The 23,481-nt window shown below is 36.1% G+C and overlaps 1 protein-coding gene across 1 annotated transcript in view; it reads left to right on the forward strand.

Annotated features, from left to right (window-relative positions):
- Cubn (cubilin) overlaps positions 1-23,481 on the forward strand; it is a 202,139-nt gene that overhangs the window by 38,234 nt on the left and 140,424 nt on the right. Inside the window, 11 exon segments of the mRNA XM_051205896.1 lie at positions 2,222-2,366; positions 3,236-3,334; positions 3,337-3,413; positions 4,095-4,260; positions 4,642-4,858; positions 7,635-7,765; positions 15,854-16,043; positions 18,114-18,274; positions 18,859-19,040; positions 19,719-19,875; positions 21,874-22,061. Of these exon segments, the coding sequence (XP_051061853.1) occupies positions 2,222-2,366; positions 3,236-3,334; positions 3,337-3,413; positions 4,095-4,260; positions 4,642-4,858; positions 7,635-7,765; positions 15,854-16,043; positions 18,114-18,274; positions 18,859-19,040; positions 19,719-19,875; positions 21,874-22,061 (1,713 nt within the window).

The raw sequence follows: 23,481 nt of genomic DNA on the forward strand, positions 1-23,481 counted from the left end.
TTTTACTATTCTGAAATGAAATCCATCTATACATATTTCTACACATTATATTAAAAACATTAAGTTACAAGTAAAATTAAGGCAACAAAATTTATTGCAATATGTGAAAGGCCTGGACAAGCTTCAGTGTGAGGTAGAACGGAGTCAGTTGTTTATCTCCTACACTACCAGGAATTCTCCTGAGTAAACGCAGGCTGATGTGCCAGTGACTGATCTCTTTGAAAAGTGAGATCCTCCTGGCAGCTCTCAGGAAGGAAGATGAAAGTACTTTTGTATTTTACTTGTCATCCTGGAAAATTGTGAATATTATAAATTTTCAAAAGTACTTTATGTTATATATGTAAAAGTGGACTAGATTTTGTGCTCAACAGCAAAACTTTCACCTAAGGGAAAATCACACAGGATGCTAGAGAATCCTTGTGTGTGACTGTTACCTTTCAGACTCTTAACTACTCTATGCTTGTCATTCCCCACCAAAATCAGAATAATAGATAAAAAAAATGCCCTAACATTTCCCCAAATGCCTAATTATAGTGGCCACTGTGTTTAGCACAGGTTAAGGGACTGTGCTGAGCCCTGGTCCTACACTAGCATCACATTTGCCACAGCTTCAGAGAGTATCTGTGCCTGTCTCAAGTTTGTCCTAGGGCACTCTGCCAGCATAGTACTTGCAGAGACCTTGATATGCTAATTGAGAGTAGATTAATATTAGGGGCGTGCCATCCTGCAGAATAATTTCATGGAACTAAAGTCTCTTGTGTATTCTTTGTACAATTCCCAACTGTGGGGGAGAATCTCCAGTGTTCCACTTTTAGAAATGTCAGAAATAACAAGAATTCTTCGTTAGTTGATGTTTTATTACCAGAAGTGTTGGGAAACTACTATCTCACAGATCCCTTTCCATCTCATTATCTAGGCTTAGATGTAGTAACTTGCTAAGGTTATCAATTCAGGAGGGTGATGAAAGATGGGGACAAGAACTGGGCCATTGACACAGTTTGTGGCCACTGCACTGATCTAATTTTATTACATGTATTTATTTGTTTGTGTATGTGTTGGCAGTTGCATTACAGCACACATGTGAGAAGGACAGGACAGCTTACAGGAATCAGGTCTCTGCTTTCGCTGTGTCAGCCCTGCCGAATCAAACTTGGGTCCTCAGGCTTGGCACTTTACCCACTGAGTCTGTGCTTTGTAAATTTATTTTTCTAGAACTGTGTTTAGAGTCTGTATATTAATAAGTGAAATTGATCCATGGTTTTTATTTTTTACTATTTATGTTAGAATTTGGTAGTAGAGAGTTGTGCCATGCCTGGGGACCTTTGAACAAGTGTTATGCGGAAGTTATCTGTTCCGTAAAGGTTGAGAAAGACTTAGCAAATATACATCATCTTCTTACGGTGCTTCCTTCTTGGGAAGGTGGGGTGAAGGAACTGGTTAGTGATACTCCATTTGCCCGTGGTGCAGTATTCCTCTAATTCCCATAAAATTTATATAATTTTATGAAAATAATCTATCTTGAACTTTCAAAGACTGGCAAAGACTGTACACAGAATTACAGTTAATTCATTGTTTATTTCTTAGACTCTGTAATGTTTATAATTTTTATTTTATATACTTAGACATATTTCTGGTTTTCTCATTTGTCTAAAATTTGCCTTTGGTGTTCCCATTCTTGACTGTCCTTTTAAAAAGCTGTTCTTTGCTTCCTTTAATATTTTAATTATTAGGTTTTAGTGTTAGTTTTTATGTTTTTTTTTAAACATTTTAATGGTTTTGTTCTTGTTTTGTATTGATTCACTAGGCTCTCTCTCTATGTATATCTCTTTCCCCTTCCTTCCTCCTGACTTTTTTTGGGGGGGTAATAAACACAGTTTATTCCTTTAATTACAGACTTAGTTGAACTTTTATCTTTTCATATGCTATATTCTTGGCTCTTGTTGTTTGGGGAAACTGTAGTTACAGATTTATTTTCTCTTTGATATTGTGGAAATTATTAGCACATGTTAAGAATTATGAAGTGATGAACTGTAGTCACTAAAGATTTTTATCAATATTTAGTACTACTAGTTTGTACTATTTCTAAATATTATATAGACACTACCTAAATTAAGCTTTTATTTGTTTTGGATGTGCCATTGACTAGTCTCCAAATACTGCCCGACTTCTAAAGTGACTTTCCTGATTAACTGTACAAATCCTTCTTTACTTTTCTGCTTAGGTTGGAGACCACAACAATTTACTTGGAAAGGTCTGTGGCAATGCAACCCTGCTACCCATTAGATCAATATCTAACAAAGTCTGGATCAGGCTGAGAATAGATGCTTTAACCCAGAAGGCGAGTTTCAGAGCTGACTATCAAGTTGGTAAGGAAACTTCTGCTTTCTTGTTTGTGTGTGTGCACATGTGTGTGTGCGTGTGTGTGCGCATGTGTGCACATGCGTGTGTGTGGTTGTGTGCATGTGTGCGTATGTGTGGTGTGTGTGTGTGTGTGTGTGTGTGTGTGTGTGTGTTGTGCCTATTGAGGCCAACACATTGATGTTGAATCTCTTCTTCAATTCTTTTCCATCTTATTGAGACAGGGTCCTCCCCTGAACCTAGAACTCTATGATTCAGTTGGATTGGCTGGCCAGTAAGCTCTAGGGTGCCATCTCTCTCTGTGCTCACCCTATCCCCTACCACCCTAGAGCTGGGATTGCACACACACCATTGTACCAAGCTTCATGGGTGCTTGGGAACAGAATTCATGCATATGCAGCAAGCACTTTATTGACTGAGTCATGTTTTCAATCCTATCTTTTTAAAAATTATTTTACTGTTTTATGTGAATGGGCTTTTTATCTACATGAATGTCTGAACACAGCATGTGTGCCTGATGCTCTCAGAGTTCAGGAGATGTGTCAGATTCCCTGGGATTGGAGTTGAAGCTGGTTGTAAGCTGACACAGGGGTACTGGGAATCAAACCCAGATCTTCTAAGAGAAGCCAGTGCTTTTAACTACTAGCCATCCCTCTAGCCCCTTAATGTCCTTTTTACTTGTTTATTAATGTTAAATTTATATTATTTTAACATTTTAATTTTTAGTTTATTTTAGTTATTGTATGTTTTTGAATGGCATAGAAAATATTCCCAAAGATGTCACATTCTGCTGTTTCCTTAATCAGAGTTAGATTTTTAATGACACTGAAGCTAAAAGTTTATTTCTGAGCAAACATGGTTGTTTTTCCATTTATAGCTTGTGGGGGTGAATTAACAGGAGAAGGAGTCATTCACTCACCTTTTCATCCTAACGCATATCCTGGACAAAGAACCTGTAGGTGGACCATCTCCCAACCCCCAAACAGATTGTTCTCCTCAACTTCACTGACTTCCAGATTGGAACTTCTGCCCCCTGCGATACTGATTATATCGAGGTAAGAGTGAAATACCATTGAATTCCACTAAAGCCACTACATGCTGTTTATATGAAAAGGACTATTGCTTATACAGACCAATATCTCATAAATATAGATATGAAGTTTCTTAGCAGAACACTACTTAATAGAATACATTATGTACATGATTATAGATCATGATGAAGGGGGATTTTTACTAGCATGAAAAATCAGGGAACATTATAGTACAGAATATAACAGGAATAGACAATATATTCACTCAATAAAATGCAAAAAAACCACTTGACACAATTTGACTGCTTCTTATAATAAAAACAGTTTTAAAAACTGTGGAAAGAGAAACTTTCTTAATTTGATATAGGGCACCAAAACCATACACATACCATCATATACAGTGATGGAGATACTAAATGCTTCACCTCCGTGATTGGTTGAAAGACAGACATATTGTCTCATCACTTCTGCTCAGCACTATAATGGAAACTCTTGCTAGAGAAATGATGCAAGAATAAAATGCACCCTGAATGGAAAGAAGAAATAATACTTATTCTATTCACAGTCCCCAAAAGGGACTGATTGTGCACGCCCTACCACCACACACACACTTATTGATTGCTAATAGCTTCACCACCAAGGGTGACAGTTTCCCAAATTAGGCATTTAATAAAAATTAACTTGGCTATATCTACTTTTCCTAAGGTTGGTAGCAGTTCGGTCTTAGGATCTCCTGGAAATGAAAAGTTTTGTGGCACAAACATACCATCATTGTATACATCTGTGTATAATGTTCTCTATGTCACATTTATGAAAAGTTCTTCTGTGGAAAATCGTGGCTTCATGGCTAAGTACAGTACTGAGAATTTAGGTAAGAACATGTCTCTTTATCCCCTTCTGTGCTTCTATCATAATAAATGGGCAGTTAAATTAGGGATGTTTGTCTGTGTATAAGGCTCTAGGTTCAATCTCCACCTCTGGAAAGGCAATTTCATAAAATAAATGAATTATATAAAATCAATTATTCTGTGAAAAATTCTGAAGTACACTTAAAAACAAAGACTATACTTTCAACAAATACTTACCAATAGTTATTATGTTTCCATTAATAGAAGACTAAATTATCATATATGGCAGATAAGCAACAGTTTTATTTTGAGCTTTTAATAAATTATGATAAGCACATTTTATTTTGGGACCTGTGTACCTTATTCATTAACTATTGTTATTATTATTGTTATTATTTTAACAGAATGTGGAGAAGTTCTTACAGCAGCAATGGGAACCATTGAAAGTCCTGGTTATCCAAATATCTACCCAAGTGGTGTAAATTGTACTTGGCGTATAGTAGTCCAGCAAGGCCAACTGATTCGTTTGACGTTTGAGTCATTTTACCTGGAGTTTCATTACAGCTGCATAAATGATTACCTGGAAGTTTATGACATTGGTGCTCAGATGTCTCTTGGGAGGTAAGAATGTTCTGTTGTTTATGCTAAACTTTGAAGCATAATATGTAGACTTTTTGTACATAGACAAAGTCAGTACTGCACACACAGACAGACAGACAGACAGACACACACACACACACACACACACACACATATATATATATATATTCTCAAGTCTGTGTTGTAAATTGGCAACATATTTTGTTTGACCTTATATACTATCTTATTGACAAATACATGATTTAGCATAGTCATCATTTCACTGGTAATAACACAAAATATCATGATATGTCATCAACTATAGTCACCTTGCCTTGTAATAGATATCTTGGGATGTCCTCTCCTTTCTACCTTTTACAAGCATCTTTCCTTCCTCCCCAGTTATCCTTAGGCTCTGGTAAGCATCATTACATTATCTACTTTTTAAGAATCCATATATCAGAGCTATCATGTGGTCCTACTATTTCTATGCCTGGTTTATTTAACTTAATATAATGTCCTCTAAATTTACCTACTTTTTTTTCTGAGTGGCAAGACTGCATTCCTTATAAAATAGTATCCCATAATACATATATATATATATATATATAATTTCTTTATTCATTTATCTATGACGGCACAGGGTGTTTCTATATCTTTGCTATTGTGTATAAGGCACTAATAAACACAAAAGTGTAGTTACGTCTGCAACATACTGATTTAATTCCCTTCAGATACAGTCACTTGGCCATAAGATAGTTACATTTTTAACTTCTGAAGAAATTCTATATAGCTTTCCACAATAACTCGTTCACATTCTTACTAACAATGCATAAGGGTTACTTTTTTCTCTGCATTCCCAACAACAGCAATAACAAAATCTCTCTCTTTTTTTTTTTATAACAGTCATCATAACAGGATGAGTCTGGGATGGAGTTGGAATGAGAATGGATCTATAGGCTCCTATGTTTGAATGCTCTGTAGCTGTGACCAAGCTCCTAATTAAATGCTTACTTTTATTAGAGTTGCCCTGGTCATGATGTTTCTTCACAGCAATAGAACAGTATCTAAGACAGTGATAACATATCATTGGGTCTTGAGTTTTCATTTCTTTGTTAATGAGTAATAAACCCCCCCCCTTTTTTTCATAGATTCATGACTCATTTCTATGTCTTGTTAGGGATAATTCCCATTCAGGGCATTTGCCCATTATATTGATCAGATTATTTCCAATTGTCATTACTAAGTGTTTTGTATTACTCATATATCTTGGGTATTAACTGTTTCTCCAGTAATCCCCATTCTATTGGCTGAATATGCATTCTGCTGGGTTCCTAGCTATGCAGAGCATTTATAGGTTGCTAGAGTTCCATCTGTCTGTCTTGACTTGCCTGTGCTTTCTATAGAAATCCTTGTCCAGACCCATATCATAAAGTGTTTTTCCTGTGTCTCGCTAGTCTAGTCACTCCACTTCCCACATTAATTCTTTAACACACTTTGAGGTGGTTTTATTTATTTAATTTTTTCTGCATATGCATATTTATGTTGCCCAGCATTTAGTACCACATAATTATGCAGAATCTGTGCTGCTATCTATATATTGATTTTTCCAGACCTTCTAAATCTATGTAATACAATTGTAATTATTTTAATGTCTTTCTTTACTCATTCAATGATTATGTAATTACATACTATGTTTTAGTTGATTATTCTCTCTCATTATGAGTTATATTTTCCTATTTCCTTTTGGACTTGATATTTGATAGGTTGTTAAGAATTTTCAATTTTATGTTTTGGACACTAACCATTATAATTCTTATAAAAATATTTTTGGATTTTGTCCTGTAATATTATTAAGTCACTTGAATCAAAGTCAGTCCTTTCCCTTTAATTCATTTATTTTCTGCCCTTGACAATTTCCCCTCTTCCTTTGATAGTGTCTTGAGAGCCACTTATATATTTCTCCCTCAGTTTCAGAATTTTTAGTGCAAAGTTAAATTCAGTCTCCATCATTATGTTTGTGTTGAAAGCAGAGTTATTCTTATTGCTTTTTAAATATTTATTTATTTGTACCAGTTTATTTTATTGGCTGTATCACATGAATGTGCCCACAGAGGCCAGAATTGGATCCCTTGGAACTGGAGTTACATACATTTACTAATTTCTACGTAGATGCTGGATATTGAATCCATCCTGTAAAAGAGTAGACAGTGCACATAACTGCTGAGTCATTTCTCCAGCCTCCTTTGTTATGAAGGAACAATGACTAATTATACCTTTCCCTCTCCTCGGGCTAACTGTTAAAAGACAGTAGGCACCTTATACAAGAGGTCACTGTCCAGACACTGTTTTCAATGTTTATGTACAGTATAGTAACTGATGAAGATGTTAAGAACTGTGTGAAGCAGACAAAGAAAATGAGGCAGAGAAATTGAGCTATGTGCCCAAAGTCATGATGCCCCTGAGTGACAGGACTGGCTGGGGCTTGTGCTGGATGAGTTTAGGTGCATTGATTCTCTATATTACAGTTCCATGAATGAGTTCCTTAGTATAGTATGCTAACAGCAGGCTAATGCTGTCCCTGCTTAACTTCCCATTTATGTCAAGGCACTCAGCTGGACACACAACTCTTTCAGTTAGGGAATCATGAATAAGTGTGTTTATACTGTTACTGAAATGTATTTGGTTTCAAGGTTGGTAGGAAATAGAAAATAGCCTGATATATCATCTTTACATGTCCTAAATTTTGGAATATTAGTTCAAATATACTATGTGTCTAAAAAAATCTGTTTATCTCTTCTTTCTTTGTTTGGAACAGATATTGTGGAAAATCCATCCCACCTTCTCTTACCAGCAGTTCCCATTCAATAAAGCTGATGTTTGTGTCCGACTCTGCTCTTTCACATGAAGGATTTTCCATAAAGTATGAAGCATTTGATGCATCATCAGGTAACATCGTTTCTATTGCAAAAGAGATCTAATGTCTAAAACATAGAAATACCTGAAATAAAGTATAAAAACAATGCCAACATTATTAAATATAGGGTAATTATGCTATCTGAGCTGGGTGCCATTTTAGGAATTCTGGGCCTTAATCCTTATAGTATACTTAGAAAGATACTTGATGGAGTAAAGTAGCATACAGTGCATATTCACAGCAGGCAAATGGTCTGTCTACTTGCTAAGTATTGCACATTTCTGGGCCTGGGCGTATTCTTTCTGGGAGCCTTGTGTCCAGCCATCTTCTCTACAGCTCTTACTCTCATAATAAAAAAAAAAAAAAAGTTCCCACTCCGAGTTTCTAGCCAGCTTTTCACTTTCTTCTCCTCCAGGGAGTTTGGTCATTGTACCTTGATCCAGGCAAAAATAGTTCAACTTCTGTGTTCTGGAACATTGGCTTTAGAAATTGAGAGTACACGAGACTTGTATATGTCCATCTTTGGTGGAACTCACTTTAGCAGATAGCTCATTATCTAGCCCAAGCACACGGGGAAATCACATCCTGAGGATTTAAAATATAGTGTGTTGTGTTGTGTAATTGACATTTTTAACTTGGCCTTATTCAGGTGGTTAACAGCCAAAAACCAAAGTGGATTTCTCAGGAAATTAGTGTGTGTGCAATTTTCCATCCTTCTGTAGTTTCATCTCTCTCGTATATTTTGCCCTAAACCACACTGAATATTAGATTTAGAGTAAGTCAGTTGAGCTTTATGAGGCACAATTTTCTCATCTGTATAATTAAAAGATTAGATGTGATGATCTTGGAAATGTTTTCTGGTTCTAATACTCTATGAACATAATTTTAATTTGCTGCATGAATACACTCTTAAATATCTTAAATAACACACAATTCAGGCAGTGCCTCCTGAAAATATCATGGAGATCTTCATAATAATATACAAAATGAAACATAGGTCTGTAATGACTGAAATGCTTGTGTTAACATCACGTCAGCTTGGAAGGCAGTATGAAGTGACAGCTGAGAGCCATTAATGGAACCTGAGGAAGACAAATTTAAAACTTGATGAAGTTGTTCATAAAGATAAGATGCAGGCAAAACTCAACAAAGCAACAGATAAACTAGACAGGAAGGAAACTGATGGGGAACCAGAGTTTGGAATATGCTCAACTACTATGTATGCTCAGAATACATGGCTGGGCTCAGTCTCTCTAAAACCCCTCTAATACAGAAGAACAAAGGAAAGGGGAGAAGTGAGAGGAGAGAAAAACTAAGGCTCAGGAAAGAAGACACTGAAGGAGCAACTGCAAAGACCCTCCGTCCTGCTTCCTCTGTGTTAGTCATTACTCCAGCCCCCACTTGGTCCAGACAGAGCTGAAGTCACAGTCAAGGGAGCACATTCTTTCTGATTCTTGACTATTCACTTTGTGTCTGCCTTTTGCTGGATGAACTCATAGAACTGGTTAACACAGTCATACCATTTAAAATAGCAATTGGATGATGGGACCCAGAAAGTCATTTGGGCAGCTGGATTGCATGAGTTGCTAAGGCCAGCCCTGTGGTATGACTCAGAACACAGCTGGCTCAGGAGATGGGAATGGAGGTTAAGTGGATGGTGACCAGGCAGTTGGCTAGTATTCTCAGGAGCCTGGGTGAAGGGAGCTGCTGGCTGGAAGGATAGAGGTGAGGACTGTCTTCTAGGGTAGCATATTTTTCTGGGTATTTTCTGTAAACTAAAATCATGTCAGATAGAAGAACCAGAGGACACCCAATCACTGGCCTGTAGTCTATTTTATTCTTTTGGCAGAAGTTATTTTTTTGAATGATGATGATAGCTTGGACTGCTGCCTAGTTTCTTAGCACAGCCTACAGACATTTCCCCCTGAATCTGTCCTGCCGTCATTTGATGGAGTCAAAATTTCCTGATTTGAATCCAGTTACACTTCCATCTGTAGCTCCTGCCATAAGACCATGATGTCAGCCCTTAAATATGTGTTTGGGAGGAAGGATATTGGCTTGTTGTTCATACTCTGACTCCTCCCTAGGCATTCTGCTGTAGCTCTCATTCAAATGTGCCTGGACAGATAGAAACAAAAGACAACAAAAATAACAGTGTTCGGTAGAAACTCATCAGAACTCCTTACCACTTTCAGCATTTACTTGCATGAAGTAGAAAATATTTAAATATTGAAATAATATAATTGGTACACTTTACCATTTAAGTTGTAATCACATACTATTAACATCTATTACTTGTCCATTGATCAAATATAAAACTAATAAGAAAGAAACTTACAAATATAAACAAGAGCAGAAATGAACTTAAACTTTTAAGACTAAATGATATCTATTTAGCAGTTACTCCATTATTTCTCAAACTAATTCCTGGTTCATTCATTAAAAATGGAGTTGGATGAAAAAAAAAGAGTGGAAAGTATCAGATTTTCCATACAAAGTTGGGCATCTCGTCATGAAAACTATCTAAAAATCTCAGTAGGCATGATGGGATTTTATTTTTATAATGTGTCAATAAAGTACAAAGCACAGTCTACCCCAATTAATATATGAGTGAGGCAGATAGCAGATAGCAGTCATCTAAAAAAAATAGCCTGGATTCACTATTCAGTTCATTTCTGTTGTCATTTATGACAAGGCCACAGTAGAACTGTGGTGAATGTTTCTTACTTTTTGCAAAGAGAAGAGCTTCACAATTACACAGAGATGTGGCTAATCTGGTTCAAACTGCAATATTATAAACAAATATAAAAAGGTGAATCCACTGGGTTTTCCTACCCATCTCATTCCCTCTTACACCCCAGTGAGTGTTTAGTGCTAGTTTTCATCATCACCTTGGAATGACCCAGAAAGGTAATGCATGAAGTTGAGAAATGATAGCAAGAAGGCCACAGGGAATTTATTCCAAGAAATGGGCAGAGAACATTCTGTTTCTATTTTTAAATTTCAATGTGGTAAGAACAACATTCTCAGAATCTACTGGTCATTTTTTTTTTAAATCTTCAGAAAGAGGAGATTGCCTTCTTATAAACTCAGCTACCAGAGTTCAATTAGAAATTCTGATTAAGGTCTAGAGTAAACTTTAACTGAGAAATTCACATGGATCAAATTGAATTCATCTTTATAGTACATAAAAAACTATTACAAAATAACATAATAATTAATTATGCTCATGTTTGGAGGTCCTATTCACTTAGACTAAAAGTAAGGTCAAGGAAAGTCTATTCATTGTTAGTTCCAGCTTGACTTGGAAGTGTCAGGCTTCCCTTGATTGTATACCTCAATCTGAAACTTCTGATATTACATACTCAGATGTTTTTTGGGAAGATTTTTTTTCAAATATATTAATCTCTAAAATAGTTTCAGCTAGTAAATCTCAAGTATTTTCTTACGTTTGTATGTACAAATAGCCTAGCACTTGTCTTCTAGGCATGTGTGTGTGTGTGTGTGTGTGTGTGTGTGTGTGTGTGTGTACGTGTGCATGCCCTTGCAAGAGTAATAACCTATGTGTTGGTTCTTAGAATGAAAACAGTTCTTAATTGTCATATTTTTTAGTCCCTTACCAGTCTAGGTAGACATTTACTCTGTAGAAAAAAAACTAGGAATTATAGAAAGGGGGAGGTGGCTCAATGGGCAAAGTGCCTGTTGCATAAGCATGAGGACCTGAGTTCAAACCTCAGATGCCATGTAAAAAAGTAAAGCTAAGACTGTTGGTCTATCATCTCAGTGCTGTGAGTGTGAACAAGCCAGATTCAGGGAGCTGCTAGAACAAACAGCAAGCTTGGGTTAAATAAGGGACTCTTTCTCAAAAACTAAGTGGAGAAGTGATCAAAGAAGACATCTGACAGTCAACCTCTACTTCTGCACATACCCCACACACACACACACAAGTACACACTTGTGCACATACACACACAAACACACACACACACACACACACACACACACACAAACCCACAAACTGAGATTATTAAAGAGTTCAGGATTTGAAGAGTTCAAGTTTTATCTTGTATACAAACTAAAAGAATTTTTAAAACTTAGTTTCAAACAGTCTCAGTCCCCTTCCACACCTCTTTGACTAGAGGGGATGTTTATGTTGTTTCACAGTACACAGAAAAGTAAAATGAGACATTCAATGTAAAATTACATTTCAGTAGGCTGGAAGGATAGCTCAGTGATATAGTGCCTGCTTGAGTTGAGATCCTTGCCACCTATGTAAAAAAGCCAGGCATAAATGTGATCTCATGCACCTACAACCCCAATGCTGGGAAGGAGGAGATTGGAGGATTCCTGCAGTCTGCTGGACAGTGAGCCTACCAGAATCAGTGAGCTTTGGGTTCAGTTGCAGACCCTGTTTGAAATAATTAAGGTGGATAAGTGATGAAGGAGACACTGGCATTGACATTTGACCTTTACATGCACACAAACACATGAACATGTGTACACAGGGACACACAAATAATTTTATGTATGTAAAGGCCCAGGGCCTTGCCAGATTTAAAATGGGATTGCTTATGCCCACACAGTTCTGTAATAGCTGCTCTGCCTCTATTCATGATCATCTGATAGGTTGTCTGTGAGGACAAAGAAAAGGCAGATGAGCACTGAACCTCTCTTCTCTCAGGCTGAGCACATAACCCATTCTTTTGACTGGAAAAATCTTTGTCCTTTTATGGTAATGGGCTTCTGTTTCTTATCTAGGAAATGCTTGCTTGTCAAAATTATGAGGACTTCCTCTGTGTGTCTTCTAGAAGTTTTATAGTTTGAACTTTTAGGTCTGCAATTCATCTAAATTTCCCAGTATGGTCTAAGTTAAGTTTCCAAGACCATTCATTTAGAAAAAATTATATTCAGCTGTGCAAGGAAGTGTCTTGACCCTATTTCTCCCAATTCTACCCCTCCCCAGAATTCCCTTTAAGCCATTGCTGGCAGCAGTTGTCCATGTGTATTATGTGAGTGCTTCTGGAATGCCATGATGTCCACATGGTGTTTTATAGAAAAAGGATAGTCAATTACATAACATTATAAGCTCCTGTTCTATGAAAATGTAGAGTGATATATACTTTTCAAAAATTTTCTTTTGGCGACCTTAGATCCTTTGTATTACTATGTCTTTTGGTTTATTTTTTTTAAATTGCCTGAAATCCTATTGAGTTCATAGATCAATTTGAGATTACAAGGCATCTCAAACTGTCTTCATTCCATGAACATATTTTAACTTGCTGTTTATTCAAACTTCCTCTATTTCTATGAGCACTATTTTAAAGTTCCTAGAGTTGACTTTTTCATTTTCACTCAGATCAGCATGTGCTTTATGCTCTTGTATACTGTTTTGTGCATCCCAGTTTGGCCGATACACCATCCCAAATTGATTTTTAGACATTTATATTTAATTATGTAAACTTTTGAAATGCAGGTTTTAGTGTCAGCACATTTTTTTTGATTCATAACCTACATAGATTGTCACAATTGTGAATTACTGTTTTGTTTTACACTGCCTTCCTTCCTCCTTCCTTCCTATTGCAGAAAGTAGGACTGCATGATGCTTAACAGAAAGGGTGAGGTCAGACATATTCTCATTCTTCATTTTGGTCAGAAAACATTTAATCTTCTCTTTAGTTCTGGGGTTTTTATAGATTACTATTTTATTTATATTTAATGGATGCTTATTTCTCCAAATGATGTAATCAGAAGTTGTTTAAAATCCATTTAGTATGGTGGATTAAGTTGCTTGGTTTTCCAGCAACAAATAGTCCTATACTCCTAGTGTGAGCAATACTTGCTATAACACGGTCTTTACATCTGGAACTGCTTTTCTTAATTAGTGTTTTGTTGGTCTTGCTTGAGTATAACAGTAATATTTAGCCTTACAAAATGAACTACAGAGACACCTCTTGTTAATTTCTTTTTGTTTGTTTGTTAGTTTTTGTTTTTGTTTTTCAAAATAGGGATTCTCTAGACCAGGCTGGCCTGAACTCACAGAGATCTGCCTGATTCTGCTTCCTGAGTGCTGAGATTAAAGGAGTGTGCCACCTATGCCTGGCCTCCTCTTAATTTCTAAACCTGATTAGTGTAAATAGTCCCTTGCTTGACTATCACTAGGGGCTATACACTATACACTCTTTTCTTTATAGAACTGTTTTTTTATGATACACTGTATTACTATGATGGATTGAGGCTGTGGAAGCTCTTTTTTTTCTTTTGAGTCAACTATGGCAGTTTGTGGCTGGGAACAATTTTGTCAAATTTATTTGCACTGTTTTTGTGAGCCTGGTCTTTTATTGATTGGAGACTCTAATGCATCTTCCTTTTTCACTCTTTAATTATATTCCATTTCACTTGATTTCATTTCTCATCTGTGTATTTTATTGATTTACTTATTTAATTTATTTTTCTTGAGAGCTTGTTCAAAAGTTCTGGTAGGTGGGACATGAAGCTTGTCTTCCCTTTGACTATAGAATGGTAGTCTCTGTCTTCTGTTACATAGGGATTTCCTCAGATCCAGAGCTCAAGTGGGACAGAGGGATGGACACACATGCTGCTGGGGATGGGGGCTGTCCACCTAAACAGCTGTCCTCACAGCAGACGGCCCTCAAGTCCTGTTTGCTTTTCTTTTTCTATTTTCTGTGGGTGAATATTAACTAATGTTGTTTTCTAATTGGAGAGATGATTTGCTTTAAGAATTTGAGTAACTGGCTAACACTAGAAACTGTGTGTGGACTCATGGGTTTGTCCGTTATGTTACTTGAGGGATACTGTGTCCTAAATAAAATTTATAATCCATTAGTTTAATGAATTTTATATAGTAATGTTCATGACTGGGTATTGAACATTTAGAATAGGCCTCTTCCCATTCCTTGTACTGTTCTTTCTCATCCTCACCATCTTCCTCCCTTTATCTTCATTCTCTTGGTCTTTTCTTGCCTCCCTTTTTGGGCGGACTATCACTGTGAGCCATCTCAATTAAGTAAAGCCTTCATTTTTAGTATTTGATAAATATCCCTTCATGGGACCCACATAGATAGTAGATCCTATAACATTTTACATGTATCCTGTGTTCCCAATACCAATAATTTCACCCTATCTGGATAAATATATGACACAATTGGGGAAATGTAATTACACAGCCTCAGCATTTATTTATTTGAACTAAAATATAATAGCTCATTCTCTCCTACAGCACAGTTAAACTAGACTTTGTTGGTAAAACATCTCAGATTGTAAGGGCATAAGGGACTGATGGTTTTTTTTGTTGAGCAGAGTCTGAAAAGACTGAACAGGCCAAGTTCAAACACACTGGAGAAGTTGCTGTTTAATTATGATGCAGCCTTCCAGGTTGGCTGCTAGTTATTCCATAGTAATAATTAATCATACACTTCACAATTATACTTTTCTTAGACCCATTCTGTCTTGAAATGTAATGATGACTATTGCCATATGTTTATGTTTAGGTGGATACTTTAGCTGCATCATCTCATTCTCTTAAAACAATACCCAAAGTTAGTAACCACTACCATCATAGAAATGACAGAACTGAGATCAGGAGATGAGTGGCTTGCTTGTTTCCATACCATGTCTATACCTGAGACAGGCTTTGATGGAATGTCCCTTCAATGGCAGGTGTGCTTACTACACCTAGCTCTGGTTTCCATACCTCCTCCATGGCTACCTAATCATTTATCATAAACACACACATTTATAAAGGGAAACTATGAAGAGAAGTACAGAACTGTATTATTTCTAAACTCCCTTATATCTGCATAGTTTAACCTAATTTTAATGTTTATGGTGATTTACATAATTTAGAAAAATTGTAACACTTCTAGGACCAAAACTGTTATTCTGTCAAAATATACGCAACTGTGTTTGCAACATTGTTAAAACTTAGTATTTCCTTGCATCTGAAATTTTAAAAACATTTTTTCAAAATGAAATCAGTCTTTGAACATTAAGAAAATACTGCTGAAATTCAAGTACAGGGACACAAATTAATGCATGGCACATTACTGGATACATGCAAATGCATAATGTTTTCAAATTTTTCTCTCTGTTTCTTTTCACAGTGTGCTTAAAAGAATATACAGATGATTCTGGGACACTCATCTCCCCCAACTTCCCCCATAATTACCCCAATAGCTTGGATTGCATCTACAGGATCACAGTGGGATTCAACCAACAGATTGCATTGAATTTTACAAGCTTCGACTTGGAGAACAAAGTGGGGAAATATTGTATTGATTTTGTGGAAATCAGGTGTGGGCTTTTATATCATTATAACCTTTATTTTCATCAATAATCTCAGAAAAGATGAAAGGAAACAGAAAGTTTTGCAAATTTATCTTATACATTCTTTATCACAACATGAAATTTGTCCCTTTAAGCATGATATAGAAGGAGAAATTTTACAAGATTTATAGTTATTTGAGATTTTACTTTCTTGATTTAAATTATGTTTACATGCTTGTGTGTGAGTGTGATTATGTGCATGGAAGTGTGGTGCCTGTGGAGGCCAGAAGAGGATGTTGGATCCTCTGGAGTTGCAGGTGGTTGTGAGCTATCCATTGTGCATACTGGGACTTGAACTCAACTCTGGCCCCTCTGTAAGATCAGTAAGTAATCTTCACTTCTGTGTCATTTTCTCAATCCCTGATAGTTATTTCAGATTCTTACATCAGGAATATTTTGCAGTAAACTTCAGATTTTATTTAGGAAGGAAACAGAAATACTACTACACCATAAAATGTGATACTCACTATTAATGAAACCTAATTTCATTTCCATTGCTGTGATAAAATATCTTGACCAAAAGAAACTTAGGTGAGGAAGGCTTTATTGTAGCACACAATTTCAGGTTCTAGTCTGTCAAAACAGGTGTGCAAGGTGCCAGGAACTCAGCTAGTCACATCATACCCACAGTCAAGAGCAAAAAGAAATGAATGCATGCATACTTCTTGCTAGCTTACTTCATAATTGTGCTCTGCTCTATTTCTCTGTGTCATATAGTTCAGAAACCCCTGCCTAGGGGATGGTGTTACATATAGTGGGCTGATTCTTCCCATATTGGTTAATTTAATTAAGACAACACCCCCACAGACATGGCCACAGGCCAACGCAGTAGCCTCATTAAGATTCCTATCCCAGATGATTCTGGGTTGTGTCAAGTTGATAATCAATACCTACCATCATAGTTAAATACCTTCATTCTTTATGTAAAACCAGCCTAAGTATTTGGGTCTTTGCTGTTTATTTAATCTAATTATATCACTAGAATCACTGGTATAATAGTAACCTTATATTTTTTAAAAAAATATTAAGTCTAGAATTGTGCTTAAAATTTTCATTTACTATTTGTACTCTGAACAAATGTATTTTTTTAAATTGTATTACTGGCAATGGTATATTGGTATATATTTACCTATATATACTCTATATCATTACATGAAGTGATATTAGGCTGAGTATTTTGGTAAGCAACTGTATCAAATATTTTAGTTGCTACTTCAAACTTGGAATCTTTTAATACTTTATAATAAATTTTATTCTTTGCTGTAAAGTAAGATACTCAATTAACAAATTATAATTGAACATATCAGGCTAAACCAACATAATTTTATTTGATGGGAGGGGGAGTTTAAGAGTCTCACTCTATAGTCTAAGGTGGTTCAGAATGTACTAGATAGTCCTGGCTGCCTTCAACTCACAGAAGTCCTTCTGACTCAGCCTACTGAGTACTATAATTATAGATGTGAACTTTCATGCTCACCTTAATTTTCTTAATTTATGCCAACTAAGTACTTGGTGTTAACATTCAATGAATCATCTTTTTGAAAAAATACCTGTAGATTTAAAATCCTCAAAACTTCTTAGGAAAATAATTATTTCTACAATTGTCCCAAATATTACCAATATGTATATGTTATATTACATCTTGAAGATTTCTAAATCAGTATGAAATATGTAATATTTATTTAAAATTAAAAATATTGGTTTATATTTTGAATAATTGGTTCTATATCCTGCATTCCCTGGTCTATTTGCTAGAGGCTTTGATAAGGTGAATCTCAAATACATCATCTCTGCAGCTGGTATAAAGAAGCCATACAAGCCATAAGTAACAGACACTCTTTATGAAGTCATTCAAAGACTAGTCAGTAAAGAGTGAGACTTGAGAACTTGACCTTGTGTTGTTTAAAGTCGTGTTTAGGAGATGCCAGCTGAGGAGACTGGCAGTGCATCTGCCTCCCTGTACTTTGAGTATGTTGTATGTTTATTGTATGTTGCAAACTGTAAGTTAACCCATTTTCATTTCTGTACCTGTCACAGAGATGGAGGCTACGAAACTTCACCACTCCTTGGAAGTTACTGTGGCTCAGTTTTGCCTCCTCCAATCATCTCTCACAGTAACAAGCTATGGCTAAAGTTTAAGACTGACAGCACAGACAACTACTCTGGTTTCTCTGCTTCCTGGGCTGGATCATCAACAGGTAAGTAGCAAAGACCTGGCTTTTTACGGGAGAAGCCAAACTGGTAAGTTTCTTCATTATGTTGCTACTTGTCCATTTTCCTAGTTAACTTTCATCATTCTTTATTATAAATTCTAACATCAGAAATGTTTTTGGATTAATAGCAGCATATATTTTGAAGGAAGAAGAAAGTTCTAGTTCCCCAGAAAATTTTATTAAGTTACTCATCTTCACTAGAAAAAGGAAAGTCTATCAGTGTTTAACAGAACTTTACTTGATCTGCTGAGATGCTTTACTGAAGAACACAGGGTGGGCATGGTGGCAAATTCCTCTAATTCCAGTTCTAGGGAGGCAGAGGCAGGAGGATCCCACATTTGAGGGCAGCTTGAACTATAAAACGAGTTCTTGTCTCTGAAAAACAAAGGATTGAGGTGTGAGACTCAGTAGTAGAGCTCATGCTTACCATGTGTAAGGCTCTGAGCTCCATCCCCAGCACTGGACAGGTCAGCATGCAAAGAAGAGCTGAGTAGCTGCAGGATGATTTAGCCAAGGTTAATCTTGCAGGAAGAAAAGGCTGTGTTTCATTCACTGTTTTCCCTCTGCAGGCTGTGGAGGCAAACTCACCACCTCCACAGGGCTGTTCACATCCCCCAACTACCCGATGCCCTACTACCATAGCTCTGAGTGCTACTGGCAGCTGGAAGCCAGCCATGGCAGCCCTTTCCTGCTGGAATTCCAAGACTTTCACCTGGAGCATCACCCCAGCTGCTCCCTGGATTACTTGGCTGTATGTACAATGAGTCCCTGTGCCATTTGATGCTCCCCTCTTACTCAGCACACAAGATGCACTTAAAATTTTTTTAAGACTCAAAAGGATTTAAGAGGAGCATTCACATAAAAGATTTAAACAAAGTAAAACCTTAAAGAAATGTGGAAAAAATGACAATCTTCTACATAGAATGTACTGAATAATTTGATGCATTAACTATTTAAGGTATTTTACTATAACCATAAAGATTTGGTAAAAATATCCTGAGTAGTTATGGACTTTATCCTGACCATATCTATATGACATTTTATATGTGTTGAAAACTTATTGAGGTAAACTAGAGTAGATAGTAAACTCATGTAGCTATGTCTTCCTATAGTTTCTGAAATTTACTATGCTCCTCTAGAATCCTATAAATAAAATGGGTTGAAATTTCACAAATCACACATTTTATAATTATCACTTATGGTCTCAAAGTCTGTACCGAACTTCCATTTTGCATGTTCAGATTTCAATCTCAGTTCACTTGCTTATTGTCACATATTTCAGTTTATTGCCCAAGTTTGGAGACACATTGATATAAGTTAGGACTATTCTGTAGTTAAAGAATACATATATTATGTTGCCATTTCTTTACTGAAAAGTCCTTTACATTCATAGCCTTGATCATCTAATGTGCAAAATGTCTTATTAAAGGTGTATGATGGCCCAAGTACCAGCTCCCATCTGATAAGTAAACTCTGTGGAGATACCACACCAGCTCCCATCCGTTCCAGTAGAGACAGCATAATGTTGAAACTGAGGACAGATGAAGGCCAGCAAGGACGTGGCTTTGAAGTAAAATACTCACAGAGTAAGTACAAATTCCAACAGCAGAGAACCCCCAGAGAGCGTTAGCTGGATTGAGTCTTTGAAATTAGTCTTGGATTCTTACATGAAAACTTTGGAGTCATTGGAAGGAAAAATGTGTACACATTAAACCCAATTTCATATCACTAAAATGTCTGGTAAACCAGGAAACTCAGGATAGTTTTTGCTATGCAGAGACAGCTGTAGTTCAGCCCAGGGTCATGTAACACTCTAATGACTGCTAGTTCTCACTTGTAGCACAATTTACAATCCTTTAATGAGACATTGGTCTAATGAACAAAGTTACCTCACAGCCTATGTTCTACCTTCTGCCTTAGTTTTATTAAATAGAGAAGCTTGTATGGGGAAGGTATGATCTTTATTGTGGGCCATAACTTTCCATTCCCTTCCTTGTCCACTTCCTTTACCTGGAATATTGAGTTTTTATGTATAGCTTTGTTCTTCAGAAATTAATCATTATTTTATATGCAAACAGCTTCTTATCTGATTGAGCATGTGGTAGTTCCTTTAATTGTGTTATTGCTTTTCCTCTCTTTCTCTTGGTTATTATCAGGTTATTAAAGCCTCTCTCTCTGTTTTTTTTTTTTTTTTGTTTGTTTGTTTGTTTTCCTTCTAATAGTTTTTATACACAGGATATCAGTCCTTACAGACAGAGCAGAGGCTGGGGATGTAGATCCCTTGGCAGAGTACTTGTTTGGCATGAAGTTCTAAATTCCATCTCCAACACATCATAAAACTAATTGTGTTCACAGGTGTGTAGGATCCCAGTATTTGAGAAGTTCAGACAGGAGGATCAGAAGTTCAAGGTCATCCTTAACTGCATAGCAAGTTCAATGCTAGCTTGTGCTACATGAGCTCTTGTCCCCCACCCCGCCTTGCTCAAAAACAAAACAAAACAAAAAACCACTTGCCATTTGAAATTAGTTTTCAGGCAGTGTGATTTGTGACAAGTGAGAGCCACCTGTGTGGAGTTGGAATACAGACTGTTGCTATGACCTGGCCACCAGTCCTGTGATTCCTGTTGCCTATGGCCATACTCTCGCACACACATCTAAAAGAAAAAAAATTATTGAGAAATCCTCTGTTAACAAAAGTGTAGCCTAAAGGCTTTCAGGACAATACACTGCGTATCATGCCTGCTACAGAAACGGAAGAATCCGAAGGGCCATATGCTGTGCCCGAATCTCTAAGCAGTGCCACCACATTCAGGGTGGAGTAGGAAATAATCTAGGAACCCCATCGCAGAGACAGCACTGGAACGTCATAAGTAACGAGAAAGAAAATAATTTTTAAAAATATAAACAATAAAAAGAATGATGCATTTACTTTGTTCAGGTCATTTTGATAGGTTGATTTGGTGCTTGATCCCAGGATTAGATAGCTAGAACTGCTTGTGTGGTTTTGATGAAAATTCATTTTAAGCAAATTGTTCATAATCGAGGAATTTTATTTCTTCTTTCCTATTTTGGGCTCCTTCTGTTCACTAGGAATTTCACAATGAGTAATTTTGTTGAGACTCATGCAGATAGCTGTATGTTCTAGGTATTACCATTCACAAAAGCTGTGTGTTCTAACTGTTGAGTTCAAAGGTCAGAATGATCATTTATTCCAAATGTTTCTGGTAGAAAACAGAAGCATAGAGGGCTCACTACATGTTTCTAAATTCAGCAGAGAGATCAAAGAAGAATCACATTACGGTCGAACAATCTATAGGAACTAATATCTATTTTAATATAATTGTTCCATTTTCATGACATTTTGATGCTTCATCTAAATATTATTTCACATTATTCTAAATGGAGACTCCTTCAGCATAAAATGGCATGCCATGTATACATATATATTTATTAATCTAGAGGGAAAAGTTGGAAAATCTTAATGTCTTCTTAAACAGGAATCCCATATACATCTCAAAGACATTATAACATATGTGGAAGTTGTTCTTAACAGTTACGGCTGTTTTTTTTTTTTTTTTTCCCAGCATGTGACAATGTAATAATAGTGAATAAAACCTATGGCATCTTGGAGAGCATAAATTTTCCAAAGCCCTATGACCTTAATCAGCGTTGTAACTGGACCATCCAAGCAACAACAGGAAACACTGTGAACTACACATTTCTGGAATTTGATGTAGAAGAGGGTGTAAACTGCTCCCTGGATTATTTAGAGGTAAGTGTTCTGAAGCTCAATAAAATTCTGTCTTCATATCAAGTAAAAAAAACTATGCTAGAAGTTTTTCATCTTTTTCATAATCTAGTCCCTAATCATGGCCTGTGTGTCTGTAATATATCAACTACCAGTGTTATGTGAATGGGTGTGTTTCATGCCTCTCATTGCACCATTTTAATCTTAACCTAAAAGTACTATCTTGTTTGTTATTTTGATGCTTTATCTCTATGCATAAGAGAAAATGTTTGAATATGTTTGATTCCTAATCTCCTGGTACTAAGTATTATTTTCATATTTTAAAATTTAAGTTCACGTAAGTCAATATTCAGTTTGCAAAAAAGACATTTTATTTGTTATAAAAATAACTGTCTGAAACATTAATTCAAATTTCTTTATGCAATCTTATGCAGTAGAAGTTCCTTTAGTATTAAATGTAGAATATGAGGTAATCTGCTATTTTTATCATGGGAAATTTCATTTAAGAAAGTTGTTCTGATGACTTTTATATGCAACTTGCAACATTATATATTTTAAAAATTAAGAAGATACTCATTCTGTTTGTTTTAGTATTAATATCCACATGAGTTAATATTAATTTAGATCTTGGTTTATACTCTCATGTGTCATACAACCATTTCATTTAAACAATTGGCATATATTTGACATCTATTTTCTATGGTTAATAACATCACTTGTTGAGTTAGTTTGCATATTAATTTTATTTACCTCTTTGCTGTTAACATATGACACACTGCTGTGTCGCTGTGTCCACATCTGCTGCTTTCACTGGAAATCATTTCTGAAGTGAAGGGGACCCACTCTAACTATATAGGCCATTTTTCCCATGGTTTCCACCAACTATATGACTTTTTTTAAAAGATTATTATAGAGAGGATGTAGCTAGTAGCAGAGTGCTCACCTGGAATGTGCAAAGTCCCAGGTTCCATACTTGTTGTAAATACACATGATTTGTGATATTTAGACATCTCCCCTGCAAAGCTTTACTTATAAGCTGAGGCTATATTCCCAGGGAAGCAACCTTTGTAAACTTCCCTATCTCTCTTTCACCAATTTTAGTAAAAGAAGAATGTGATTATACTATCTTTTGAGATCACCGTGCCTTTTCCAAATACTTCATTAGCTTTAAAAATAAAGAAGGAACAACTTTTTATTTTTATTTTTTGGAGAGAGACTTTTGCTTGAAGTCAAGAACATAAGGAGATTCCTTTGTTTTGGGGAAAGTTCTTTTGGATTAATAACAACAACAAAATCAATCAAAATTTTACCCAGGTGTGGGTAAAATTATCCAGATTACAGATTCATGTCTTGGGAGGCTGGGGCAGGAAGATTCTGTCACAGGAAAAAGGAGAACAATCAAGCAAACATAAATCACCCCCCGTTTTATATGTAGAAGAAAAAG

Source organism: Phodopus roborovskii, unplaced genomic scaffold, assembly GCF_943737965.1.
Source record: "Phodopus roborovskii unplaced genomic scaffold, PHOROB, whole genome shotgun sequence".
Classification (NCBI taxonomy): Eukaryota; Metazoa; Chordata; class Mammalia; order Rodentia; family Cricetidae; genus Phodopus; species Phodopus roborovskii.